Below are 13,130 nucleotides of genomic sequence, written 5' to 3' on the forward strand. Positions count from 1 at the left end.
TTCCTGTTAGGAAGAGATATATTCCATAAGTAATGGATGACCCGTGGACTGACTACACTTAACAAGAGAAATAGGCCCTTCCCACTCATATTACAACAGTGGAAAGCCTCCAGGAACTGTTTCTAGGCAAAATTCAAGCCAGCCATGTGGAAAAAACTAGGCCCCAATAAGTTTTATCACCAAACATATATCAAAAACGATTAAACATGCCAGCAAACGTTTTAAAATACACTTTTATAAGAGTATGTATCTCTATTAATAAGCCTGATACCAGTCGCTATCACTGCATTTAAGGCTTTACTTACATTATTTCGGTATCAGCAGCATTTTCTAGCAAATTCCATCCCTAGAAAAATATTTTAACTGCACATACCTTATTGCAGGAAGACCTGCACGCTATTTCCCCTCTGAAGTTACCTCACTCCTCAGAATATGTGAGAACAGCAAAGGATCTTAGTTACTTCTGCTAAGATCATAGAAAGCGCAGGCAGATTCTTCTTCCAAATACTGCCTGAGATAAACAGTAAACTCCGGTACCATTTAAAAATAAACTTTTGATTGAAGAAATAAACTCAGTATAAAACACCACAGTCCTCTTACGACCTCCATCTTAGTTGAGAGTTGCAAGAGAATGACTGGATATGGCAGTGAGGGGAGGAGCTATATAGCAGCTCTGCTGTGGGTGATCCTCTTGCAAATTCCTGTTGGGAAGGAGAATATCCCATAAGTAATGGATGATCCGTGGACTGGATACACTTAACAAGAGAAACAGAACTATAACAGCACAAAAACAACAAATATTTAGCACATTAACACACAAATAACCGATTTGTTTTCTCCTTAAAGGGACATTGTATTAAAAAATTTCTAATCATCCAAAGCAATTACTTCTATTATCAAATTTGCTTCATTCTCTGTTTCATTTGCTGAAGGAGCAGCAATGCACTACGGGGAGCTAGCTGAACACACATAGTGAGCCAATGACAAGAGGCATATACTGTATGTGCAGCCACCAATCAGCAGGCAGCTCTCAGTAGGGCATTGCTACTCTTGAGCCTATCTAGGTACGCTTTTGAGCAAAGGATACAAAGCGAACAAAGTAAATTAGATAATAGAAGTAAATTGAAAAGTTGTTTAAAAGACCATTAAATACAGTAGAATTGTATAATCAAGAAGCGCATGAAAAAAGGCAATACAGTTGCACTTACTCTGAATTTTAAATTAGCAGTATATTTTTTTCCTGACAAATTTCAAAATTTACTTCAGTTTGCCTCCCCTTTGTATCATGTGACAGCCATCAGCCAATCACAGATGCATATGTATACACTGAGCTTTTGCACATGCTCAGTAGGACCCAGTTACAAACCGATTGGATCTTTGCCCCCTCCACAAGTCGGTCATCAATTTGCAAAAAATAAATAAATAAAAAAGAAGCAAAACAAAAAAACCACAGTAACACCAAGACCAAGAAAAGTCATATTTGTATTAAACAGTGAACATCATATTCAATATAGATTCTGGCAGAATTCTGATCTCAAAAAGGCCAACAGCAACAAATAGAAAGATATTTCAAGGCCATGCAACAAATGTACTTCTAAGATGGACGAATAATTACTAACAAACATTCAAGTATACTGACGGCATTATACAGAAACGTGTTGTGGAATTAGAGAAGCCGTCCATTTTCTTTCATACATTTAAAAGGATGTTTTAAAAAATCAGAAATCTCTTTTTTTTCCATTAAAAAAAGCTTTGAAACCTTACTATTTATCATACAGCAATGACAGTAAAAATCTTTACACTCTTTCTATATGAAAAAAATATTTTCAAATTGTACAGATTTACAGGACCTGCATAGAACGGAGTGCATGGTTGATAAATGTAGTGGGGAACTAAGTACTTTCAAAGTACTGAAAATTAAAGGGACAGTAAACTCAAAATTAAACATTCATGATTCAGATAGAGCATGCAATTTTAAACAACTTTCCAATTAATGTCTTATCAAATTTGATTCTTTCTCTTGATATCTTTTATTGAAGAGTAAAAATAGGTAGGCTCAGGAGTGTGCATGGGGCCGATTTATCAAGCTCCATACGGAGCTTGATGCCCGTTTCTGCGCGAGCCTTCAGGCTCGCCGGAAACAGAAGTTATGAAGCAACCGTCTAAAGAGGCCACAGACAGAAATCAACCCGATCGAATACGATTGGGTTTATTAACACCCCCTGCATGCTCTATCTGAATCGTGAAAGTTTAATTTTGACTTTACTGTCCCTTCAATTGCAAAACAGATTTAGGAATTTTATTCTCAAACTCGAGAATAAATATATTAGGAAAGTCATGCGCTATTGCTACTGATTTTTAACAAGAACAACCATTCACTTCAATATCATCCTTAAAAATAAAATAAGTCTTTTGTCTACAATTTTGGGTTTTTCTCTCCCCAAGTGCAACCATCTTTTTTCATTCTGTGTGCTGAGATTTTGGCATCAGGAACAAAAATTGGTATAGGAATAAATTGTGTAGGACAGAGATCTGCAGTTGTCCAAATGTCCCAGGAGAATGGACTAACTTTTGTTACTAAAGGGATAGTTTATATTTCTGCTGGAAATCTTGCAATGCTATCCCTTGTGCCCTATGTTTGCTGATGGAGAAGACGCACACCAGTGTTAAATGTTGCTATTTTTTTAATATTTGTAGAGCAACCATGAATTTCAGACATAAAACAGCCATGGGTGTCAATCCAGCAGCAGAAGGGTTATCAGTCTCAGCATGTTTACTCATCGTCTGAGAATTCAAGATCCTGCACAATATCTTCTTCCCCCTTGGCAAGCTCCTTCAGGTCGGTCGGTGTGAAGCTCTGCGCCCCCTTCTGCTTTTTGTGGGCTCCAACTTTTCCTCCCTCCTCCTCGTCTTCATCTTGCGATTCCCCTGTGGGCGGAAGAGCAAATATAAATTCTGCTTTATCAGGAAGGAACAAGCCGGCCGAGGGTGGCTCATCACTAATTAATCTTGGTGCTCATTAATTTATCGCTGCTTGCTGCAGCATCCAGATAGTGAGGGCACTTGCCCAAGCCAATCTCTGCAACTGGCTTACAGTTCTGCATAAGAGCTGTCTCTTTTTTTAAGGTTTTGGCCAGCGTCCGTATTTAACAAATGGGGAATGGTTATAGGCACCAGAAGCAGAGAGATAGTGGAGGTGTTAAAGAGAGTAAAAATGGAATCTACATCGGGTGCTCTAATCCGGCCACCTCTTTTGTATGTAAAACCTGTTTTACGCTATAAATAGTAAACATTCATATAAAGGTCCTGTGTAATCCATTTCTTTTTCTCTCAGATAATCTGTTCTGTAATCGGCTTCATACCAATTTGTTGCACAATGTGTTCCTAATTTAAAAATAATCTTACATTTTATAACAAACAGGATCATTACTATGCAGAGAGCTTTATGTAAATTTGGACACAAATAAATAAGATCACACTAGTTTTGCACTAACAGACAAGCTTCTCTTTTGGTAAATGACTCATCACTGGTTACAATACAGCTGTGAGTGACATGGCATGGTACTGTCACTTTAATGTAGGATAAAGTGCTATATAACTAATCTCACTATATGGAAATATAGATAATGTACCAAAATGGCAGTGTCAGGTGATGAACCAAACAACAGAGCAAGGAGGGCAGAATTATTTGGTTTTATCTTGGCCTGTAGCACTGGGAAACAGATTTCCTTCTAAAGACATCACGTACAGCCCATGAATACTCAAATGGATGAGCAGCACCTTTAAATGGACAGGAAACCCCACATTTTCTTTTATGATTTGGATAGAACATAAAATTTAAAAAAACGTTCCAGTGTACTTGTATTATCAAATTTACTTCATTCTCTTGATATCCTTTGCTGAAGGAACAGCATTGCACTACTGGCAGCTAGCTGAACAGATCTAGTTAGCCAATCACAAGAGACAAATGTGTGCAGGCACCAATTAGCAGCAGCTCGCACTAGTGTAGGATATGTGGGTATTCTTTTTCAACAAGGGATACCAAGAGAACAAAGCACATTTGAAAATAGAAGTGAATTTGAAAGAGTCTTAAAATAACATGTTCTATCTGAATCATGCAAGTTTAAAGGGATATAATACTCATATGCTAAATAACTTGAAACTGATGCAGTATAACTGTAAAAAGCTGACAGGAAAATATCACCTGAGCATCTCTATGTAAAAAAGGAAGATATTTTACCTCACAATCTCCTCAGCTCAGCAGAGTAAGTTCTGTGTAAAAAGTTATACTCAGCTGCAGCCCAGCTGCAGGTAAAAAAAAATAAATGAAGAAATGAACAGCAGCCAATCAGCATCAGCAGTGCTGAGGTCATGAACTCTTTTACTGTGATCTCATGAGATTTGACTTAACTCTCATGAGATTTCATAGTAAACTTCCTTAAACTGAATAGGGAAATAAGATGATTGTACATGAGGCTCACTCCCTTAGCTGTCCCGGGACAGACATACTGATTTTCTACTTAGAAGTCCTTTACAATGGGATGTGGCTACTGAGAAACTTTTGAGGTAAAAACAGAATTTATGTTTACCTGATAAATTACTTTCTCCAACGGTGTGTCCGGTCCACGGCGTCATCCTTACTTGTGGGATATTCTCTTCCCCAACAGGAAATGGCAAAGAGCCCAGCAAAGCTGGTCACATGATCCCTCCTAGGCTCCGCCTACCCCAGTCATTCGACCGACGTTAAGGAGGAATATTTGCATAGGAGAAACCATATGATACCGTGGTGACTGTAGTTAAAGAAAATAAATTATCAGACCTGATTAAAAAACCAGGGCGGGCCGTGGACCGGACACACCGTTGGAGAAAGTAATTTATCAGGTAAACATAAATTCTGTTTTCTCCAACATAGGTGTGTCCGGTCCACGGCGTCATCCTTACTTGTGGGAACCAATACCAAAGCTTTAGGACACGGATGAAGGGAGGGAGCAAATCAGGTCACCTAAATGGAAGGCACCACGGCTTGCAAAACCTTTCTCCCAAAAATAGCCTCAGAAGAAGCAAAAGTATCAAACTTGTAAAATTTGGTAAAAGTGTGCAGTGAAGACCAAGTCGCTGCCCTACATATCTGATCAACAGAAGCCTCGTTCTTGAAGGCCCATGTGGAAGCCACAGCCCTAGTGGAATGAGCTGTGATTCTTTCAGGAGGCTGCCGTCCGGCAGTCTCGTAAGCCAATCTGATGATGCTTTTAATCCAAAAAGAGAGAGAGGTAGAAGTTGCTTTTTGACCTCTCCTTTTACCAGAATAAACAACAAACAAGGAAGATGTTTGTCTAAAATCCTTTGTAGCATCTAAATAGAATTTTAGAGCGCGAACAACATCCAAATTGTGCAACAAACGTTCCTTCTTCGAAACTGGTTTCGGACACAAAGAAGGCACGACTATCTCCTGGTTAATGTTTTTGTTAGAAACAACTTTTGGAAGAAAACCAGGTTTAGTACGTAAAACCACCTTATCTGCATGGAACACCAGATAAGGAGGAGAACACTGCAGAGCAGATAATTCTGAAACTCTTCTAGCAGAAGAAATTGCAACCAAAAACAAAACTTTCCAAGATAATAACTTAATATCAACGGAATGTAAGGGTTCAAACGGAACCCCCTGAAGAACTGAAAGAACTAAGTTGAGACTCCAAGGAGGAGTCAAAGGTTTGTAAACAGGCTTGATTCTAACCAGAGCCTGAACAAAGGCTTGAACATCTGGCACAGCTGCCAGTTTTTTGTGAAGTAACACAGACAAGGCAGAAATCTGTCCCTTCAAGGAACTTGCAGATAATCCTTTCTCCAATCCTTCTTGAAGAAAGGATAGAATCTTAGGAATCTTTACCTTGTCCCAAGGGAATCCTTTAGATTCACACCAACAGATATATTTTTTCCATATTTTGTGGTAAATTTTTCTAGTTACAGGCTTTCTGGCCTGAACAAGAGTATCAATAACAGAATCTGAGAACCCTCGTTTTGATAAGATCAAGCGTTCAATCTCCAAGCAGTCAGCTGGAGTGAGACCAGATTCGGATGTTCGAACGGACCTTGAACAAGAAGGTCTCGTCTCAAAGGTAGCTTCCATGGTGGAGCCGATGACATATTCACCAGATCTGCATACCAAGTCCTGCGTGGCCACGCCGGAGCTATCAAGATCACCGACGCCCTCTCCTGATTGATCCTGGCTACCAGCCTGGGGATGAGAGGAAACGGCGGGAATACATAAGCTAGTTTGAAGGTCCAAGGTGCTACTAGTGCATCTACTAGAGTCGCCTTGGGATCCCTGGATCTGGACCCGTAGCAAGGAACCTTGAAGTTCTGCCGAGAGGCCATCAGATCCATGTCTGGAATGCCCCACCGTTGAGTAATTTGGGCAAAGATTTCCGGATGGAGTTCCCACTCCCCCGGATGTAATGTCTGACGACTCAGAAAATCCGCTTCCCAATTTTCCACTCCTGGGATGTGGATTGCAGACAGGTGGCAGGAGTGAGTCTCCGCCCATTGAATGATTTTGGTCACTTCTTCCATCGCCAGGGAACTCCTTGTTCCCCCCTGATGGTTGATGTACGCAACAGTCGTCATGTTGTCTGATTGAAACCGTATGAACTTGGCCTTTGCTAGCTGAGGCCAAGCCTTGAGAGCATTGAATATCGCTCTCAGTTCCAGAATATTTATCGGTAGAAGAGATTCTTCCCGAGACCAAAGACCCTGAGCTTTCAGGGATCCCCAGCCCGCGCCCCAGCCCATCAGACTGGCGTCGGTCGTGACAATGACCCACTCTGGTCTGCGGAAGGTCATCCCTCGTGACAGGTTGTCCAGGGACAGCCACCAACGGAGTGAGTCTCTGGTCCTCTGATGTACTTGTATCTTCGGAGACAAGTCTGTATAGTCCCCATTCCACTGACTGAGCATGCACAGTTGTAATGGTCTTAGATGAATGCGCGCAAAAGGAACTATGTCCATTGCCGCTACCATCAAACCTATTACTTCCATGCACTGCGCTATGGAAGGAAGAGGAACGGAATGAAGTGTTTGACAAGAGTTTAGAAGTTTTGTTTTTCTGGCCTCTGTCAGAAAAATCCTCATTTCTAAGGAGTCTATTATTGTTCCCAAGAAGGGAACCCTTGTCGACGGAGATAGATAACTCTTTTCCACGTTCACTTTCCATCCGTGAGATCTGAGAAAGGCCAGGACTATGTCCGTGTGAGCCTTTGCTTGAGGAAGGGACGACGCTTGAATCAGAATGTCGTCCAAGTAAGGTACTACTGCAATGCCCCTTGGTCTTAGCACCGCTAGAAGGGACCCTAGTACCTTTGTGAAAATCCTTGGAGCAGTGGCTAATCCGAAAGGAAGCGCCACGAACTGGTAATGCTTGTCCAGGAATGCGAACCTTAGGAACCGATGATGTTCCTTGTGGATAGGAATATGTAGATACGCATCCTTTAAATCCACCGTGGTCATGAATTGACCTTCCTGGATGGAAGGAAGAATTGTTCGAATGGTTTCCATTTTGAACGATGGAACCTTGAGAAACTTGTTTAAGATCTTGAGATCTAAGATTGGTCTGAACGTTCCCTCTTTCTTGGGAACTATGAACAGATTGGAGTAGAACCCCATCCCTTGTTCTCCTAATGGAACAGGATGAATCACTCCCATTTTTAACAGGTCTTCTACGCAATGTAAGAATGCCTGTCTCTTTATGTGGTCTGAAGACAATTGAGACCTGTGGAACCTCCCCCTTGGGGGAAGCCCCTTGAATTCCAGAAGATAACCTTGGGAGACTATTTCTAGTGCCCAAGGATCCAGAACATCTCTTGCCCAAGCCTGAGCGAAGAGAGAGAGTCTGCCCCCCACCAGATCCGGTCCCGGATCGGGGGCCAACATTTCATGCTGTCTTGGTAGCAGTGGCAGGTTTCTTGGCCTGCTTTCCCTTGTTCCAGCCTTGCATTGGTCTCCAGGCTGGCTTGGCTTGAGAAGTATTACCCTCTTGCTTAGAGGACGTAGCACTTGGGGCTGGTCCGTTTCTACGAAAGGGACGAAAATTAGGTTTATTTTTGGCCTTGAAAGACCTATCCTGAGGAAGGGCGTGGCCCTTACCCCCAGTGATATCAGAGATAATCTCTTTCAAGTCAGGGCCAAACAGCGTTTTCCCCTTGAAAGGAATGTTAAGGAGTTTGTTCTTGGAAGACGCATCCGCTGACCAAGATTTCAACCAAAGCGCTCTACGCGCTACAATAGCAAACCCAGAATTCTTCGCCGCTAACCTAGCCAATTGCAAAGTGGCGTCTAGGGTGAAAGAATTAGCCAATTTGAGAGCACGGATTCTGTCCATAATCTCCTCATAAGGAGGAGAATCACTATCGATCGCCTTTACTAGCTCATCGAACCAGAAACACGCGGCTGTAGTGACAGGGACAATGCATGAAATTGGTTGTAGAAGGTAACCTTGCTGAACAAACATCTTTTTAAGCAAACCTTCTAATTTTTTATCCATAGGATCTTTGAAAGCACAACTATCTTCTATGGGTATAGTGGTGCGTTTGTTTAAAGTAGAAACCGCTCCCTCGACCTTGGGGACAGTCTGCCATAAGTCCTTTCTAGGGTCGACCATAGGAAACAATTTTTTAAATATGGGGGGAGGGACGAAAGGTATACCGGGCCTTTCCCATTCTTTATTTACAATGTCCGCCACCCGCTTGGGTATAGGAAAAGCTTCTGGGAGCCCCGGGACCTCTAGGAACTTGTCCATTTTACATAGTTTCTCTGGGATGATCAAATTCTCACAATCATCCAGAGTGGATAATACCTCCTTAAGCAGAGCGCGGAGATGTTCCAACTTAAATTTAAATGTAATCACATCGGGTTCAGCTTGTTGAGAAATTTTCCCTGAATCTGAAATTTCTCCCTCAGACAAAACCTCCCTGGCCCCCTCAGACTGGTGTAGGGGCATTTCAGAACCATTATCATCAGCGTCCTCATGCTCTTCAATATCTAAAACAGAGCAGTCGCGCTTACGCTGATAAGTGGGCATTTTGGCTAAAATGTTTTTGATAGAATTATCCATTACAGCCGTTAATTGTTGCATAGTAAGGAGTATTGGCGCGCTAGATGTACTAGGGGCCTCCTGAGTGGGCAAGACTCGTGTAGACGAAGGAGGGAATGATGCAGTACCATGCTTACTCCCCTCACTTGAGGAATCATCTTGGGCATCATTTTCAGTGTCACATAAATCACATTTATTTAAATGAGAAGGAACCTTGGCTTCCCCACATTCAGAACACAGTCTATCTGGTAGTTCAGACATGATAAACAGGCATAAACTTGATAACAAAGTACAAAAAACGTTTTAAAATAAAACCGTTACTGTCACTTTAAATTTTAAACTGAACACACTTTATTACTGCAATTGCGAAAAAGTATGAAGGAATTGTTCAAAATTCACCAAAATTTCACCACAGTGTCTTAAAGCCTTAAAAGTATTGCACACCAAATTTGGAAGCTTTAACCCTTAAAATAACGGAACCGGAGCCGTTTTTAACTTTAACCCCTTTACAGTCCCTGGTATCTGCTTTGCTGAGACCCAACCAAGCCCAAAGGGGAATACGATACCAAATGACGCCTTCAGAAAGTCTTTTCTATGTATCAGAGCTCCTCACACATGCGACTGCATGTCATGCTGCTCAAAAACAAGTGCGCAATACCGGCGCGAAAATGAGGCTCTGCCTATGATTAGGGAAAGCCCCTAGAGAATAAGGTGTCTAAAAATACCCAGATTAAATGATTCCTCAAGGCTAAATATGTGTAATATATGAATCGATTTAGCCCAGAAAATGTCTACAGTCTTAATAAGCCCATGTGAAGCCCTTATTTACTGTCTGAATAAAAATGGCTTACCGGATCCCATAGGGAAAATGACAGCTTCCAGCATTACATCGTCTTGTTAGAATGTGTCATACCTCAAGCAGCAAAAGACTGCTCACTGTTCCCCCAACTGAAGTTAATTCCTCTCAACAGTCCTGTGTGGAACAGCCATGGATTTTAGTAACGGTTGCTAAAATCATTTTCCTCATACAAACAGAAATCTTCATCTCTTTTCTGTTTCAGAGTAAATAGTACATACCAGCACTATTTTAAAATAACAAACTCTTGATTGAATAATAAAAACTACAGTTAAACACTAAAAAACTCTAAGCCATCTCCGTGGAGATGTTGCCTGTACAACGGCAAAGAGAATGACTGGGGTAGGCGGAGCCTAGGAGGGATCATGTGACCAGCTTTGCTGGGCTCTTTGCCATTTCCTGTTGGGGAAGAGAATATCCCACAAGTAAGGATGACGCCGTGGACCGGACACACCTATGTTGGAGAAATATCTTTCTTTTTTACATAGAGATGTTCAGGTGATATTTTCTAGTCAGCTTTTTACAGCTATGCTGCGTCACTTTCAGGTGTTTCAATATTTGGGTATCATGGCCCTTTAATATTGACATTTCTTTCTCTTTAACTGTGTTGAACGTATGGCAAAAATGGACAAATCCACTGAGTTTAAAGGAACTTGAAAACTACATTTTTTATTTCATTATTCAGATAGAACATGGAAGTTTAAACAAGTTTCCAATTTGCTTCTAACACCAAATTTTCTTCATCCCCTCGGTATCATTTGCTGAAGGAGCAGCAATATAATACTGTGAGCTAGCTGAACGCATCAGTTGAGCCAATGACAAAAGGCCTATATGCACAGCTACCAATCAACAGATAGCTCCCAGTAGTGCATTGTTGCTCCTTAGCCTACCTAAGGTATGCTTTTCAACAAAGGATTACAAGAGAAAGAAGAAAATTTAAAGGGACATGATACTCAAATGTTGAACCACATGAAAGTGAGACAGCATAGCAGTGAAAAGCGAACTAGAAAATATCACCTGAACATCTCTATGTAAAAAAAGGAAGACATTTTACCTCAAATTTCCTAAGTATTCACACCCACTGCGGTAAAGAGACATTAAGCAGCCAGTCAGGATGCTAGTCCCAGGACAAGCTAGGGAGTGTGCATCTGTCATGTGCAGGCACAGTCATGTTATTTCCCTATTCAGTTTAAAGGGACATTTTAGTCAAAATGTAAATGCACATAGATGAATCACATCTTTTAATAGAAACATATTTGCAATAGACATGTATTGGCAAAAATGCTTCTAGTAAAAGTTATCACTGTTTTAGTGTAAACATTTTTCTCTGCACGTGCATGTGAAGCATAGCTAGATATTCTCAGTGCACCAAGATTTTAAATACTGCAGCTGCTCCGAGCACTAATAGGTCTTGTATCATGTCAGGGATTAACAAGTTGAGTCATTACCAGATGGTACAAGCACCTTAGGCTGTCTGAGTAAGTGTTGTGTTTAAAATGCTGGTGCACGGTGCATACTTAAATACACTTTTGAAACAGCTATAGCTTTTATTAGAAGCATTTTTGCTAATACATGTACATTACAAAAATGTTTCTAATCAAAATTTAAATGCATCCACGTGGATTCCAATTTTGGCTGGAATATCCCTTTAAGTTCTATTAAATCTTGTGAGATCCCAGTGAAATCTCATGAGATCACAGCAAAGACAAAGCATTACCTCAGCACTGCTGATGGGCTATTTTTTTCTCCAACTTCCAGCTGGACAGCAGCTGAAGAATAACTGTTTACACAGCACTTACTCTGGTGAGCTGAAGAAATTTTGAGGTAAAAACATAATTTATGCTTACCTGATAAATTTATTTCTCTTGTAGTGTATCCAGTCCACGGATCATCCATTACTTGTGGGATATTCTCCTTCCCAACAGGAAGTTGCAAGAGGATCACCCACAGCAGAGCTGCTATATAGCTCCTCCCCTAACTGTCATATCCAGTCATTCGACCGAAAACAAACAGAGAAAGGAGAAACCATAGGGTGCAGTGGTGACTGTAGTTTAATTAAATTTTAGACCTGCCTTAAAAGGACAGGGCGGGCCGTGGACTGGATACACTACAAGAGAAATAAATTTATCAGGTAAGCATAAATTATGTTTTCTCTTGTTAAGTGTATCCAGTCCACGGATCATCCATTACTTGTGGGATACCAATACCAAAGCTAAAGTACACGGATGATGGGAGGGACAAGGCAGGATTAAGCGGAAGGAACCACTGCCTGAAGAACCTCTCCCCCAAACACAGCCTCCGAGGAAGCAAAAGTATCAAATTTGTAAAATTTTGAAAAAGTGTGAAGCAAAGACCAAGTCGCAGCCTTGCAAATCTGTTCAACAGAGGCCTGGTAACAGGCTTTCGTACCTGTATTAAAGTATCAATGACTGACTCGGAGAAGCCACGCTTTGATAGAATCAAGCGTTCAATCTCCATGCAGTCAGTCTCAGAGAAATTAGATTTGGATGATTGAAAGGACCTTGTATCAGAAGGTCCTGTCTTAGAGGCAGAGTCCATGGTGGAAAGGATGACATGTCCACTAGGTCTGCATACCAAGTCCTGCGTGGCCACGCAGGTGCTATCAGAATCACCGATGCTCTCTCCTGTTTGATTTTGGCAATCAGTCGAGGGAGCAGAGGAAACGGTGCAAACACATAAGCCAGGTTGAAGAACCAAGGCGCTGCTAGCGCATCTATCAGCGTCGCTTCTGGGTCCCTGGACCTGGATCCGTAACAAGGAAGCTTGGCGTTCTGGCGAGACGCCATGAGATCCAACTCTGGTTTGCCCCAACGATGAATCAACTGAGCAAACACCTCCGGATGGAGTTCCCACTCCCCCGGATGAAAAGTCTGACGACTTAGAAAATCCACCTCCCAGTTCTCCACGCCTGGGATATGGATTGCTGACAGGTGGCAAGAGTGGTACTCTGCCCAGCGAATTATTTTTGAGACTTCTAACATCGCTAGGGAACTCCTGGTTCCCCCTTGATGGTTGATGTAAGCCACAGTCGTGATGTTGTCCGACTGAAATCTGATGAACCTCAGTGTTGCTAACTGAGGCCAAGCCAGAAGAGCATTGAATATCGCTCTTAACTCCAGAATATTTATTGGAAGGAGTTTCTCCTCCTGAGTCCACGATCCCTGTGCC

The 13,130-nt window shown here is 41.6% G+C and overlaps 1 protein-coding gene across 1 annotated transcript in view; it reads right to left on the bottom strand.

The window, feature by feature from the left end:
• Window positions 1-1,464: 1,464 nt before the first annotated feature.
• Window positions 1,465-13,130, bottom strand: part of NOC2L (NOC2 like nucleolar associated transcriptional repressor) — a 274,391-nt gene continuing 262,725 nt past the window's right edge. The window contains exon 19 of the mRNA XM_053690456.1: window positions 1,465-2,928. Within this exon, the coding sequence (XP_053546431.1) occupies window positions 2,774-2,928 (155 nt within the window). The 3' untranslated portion in view covers window positions 1,465-2,773. The remainder of the gene's footprint in view (window positions 2,929-13,130) is intronic.

The sequence above is a fragment of the Bombina bombina genome, chromosome 8 (assembly GCF_027579735.1).
Source record: "Bombina bombina isolate aBomBom1 chromosome 8, aBomBom1.pri, whole genome shotgun sequence".
NCBI classification, from domain to species: domain Eukaryota; kingdom Metazoa; phylum Chordata; class Amphibia; order Anura; family Bombinatoridae; genus Bombina; species Bombina bombina.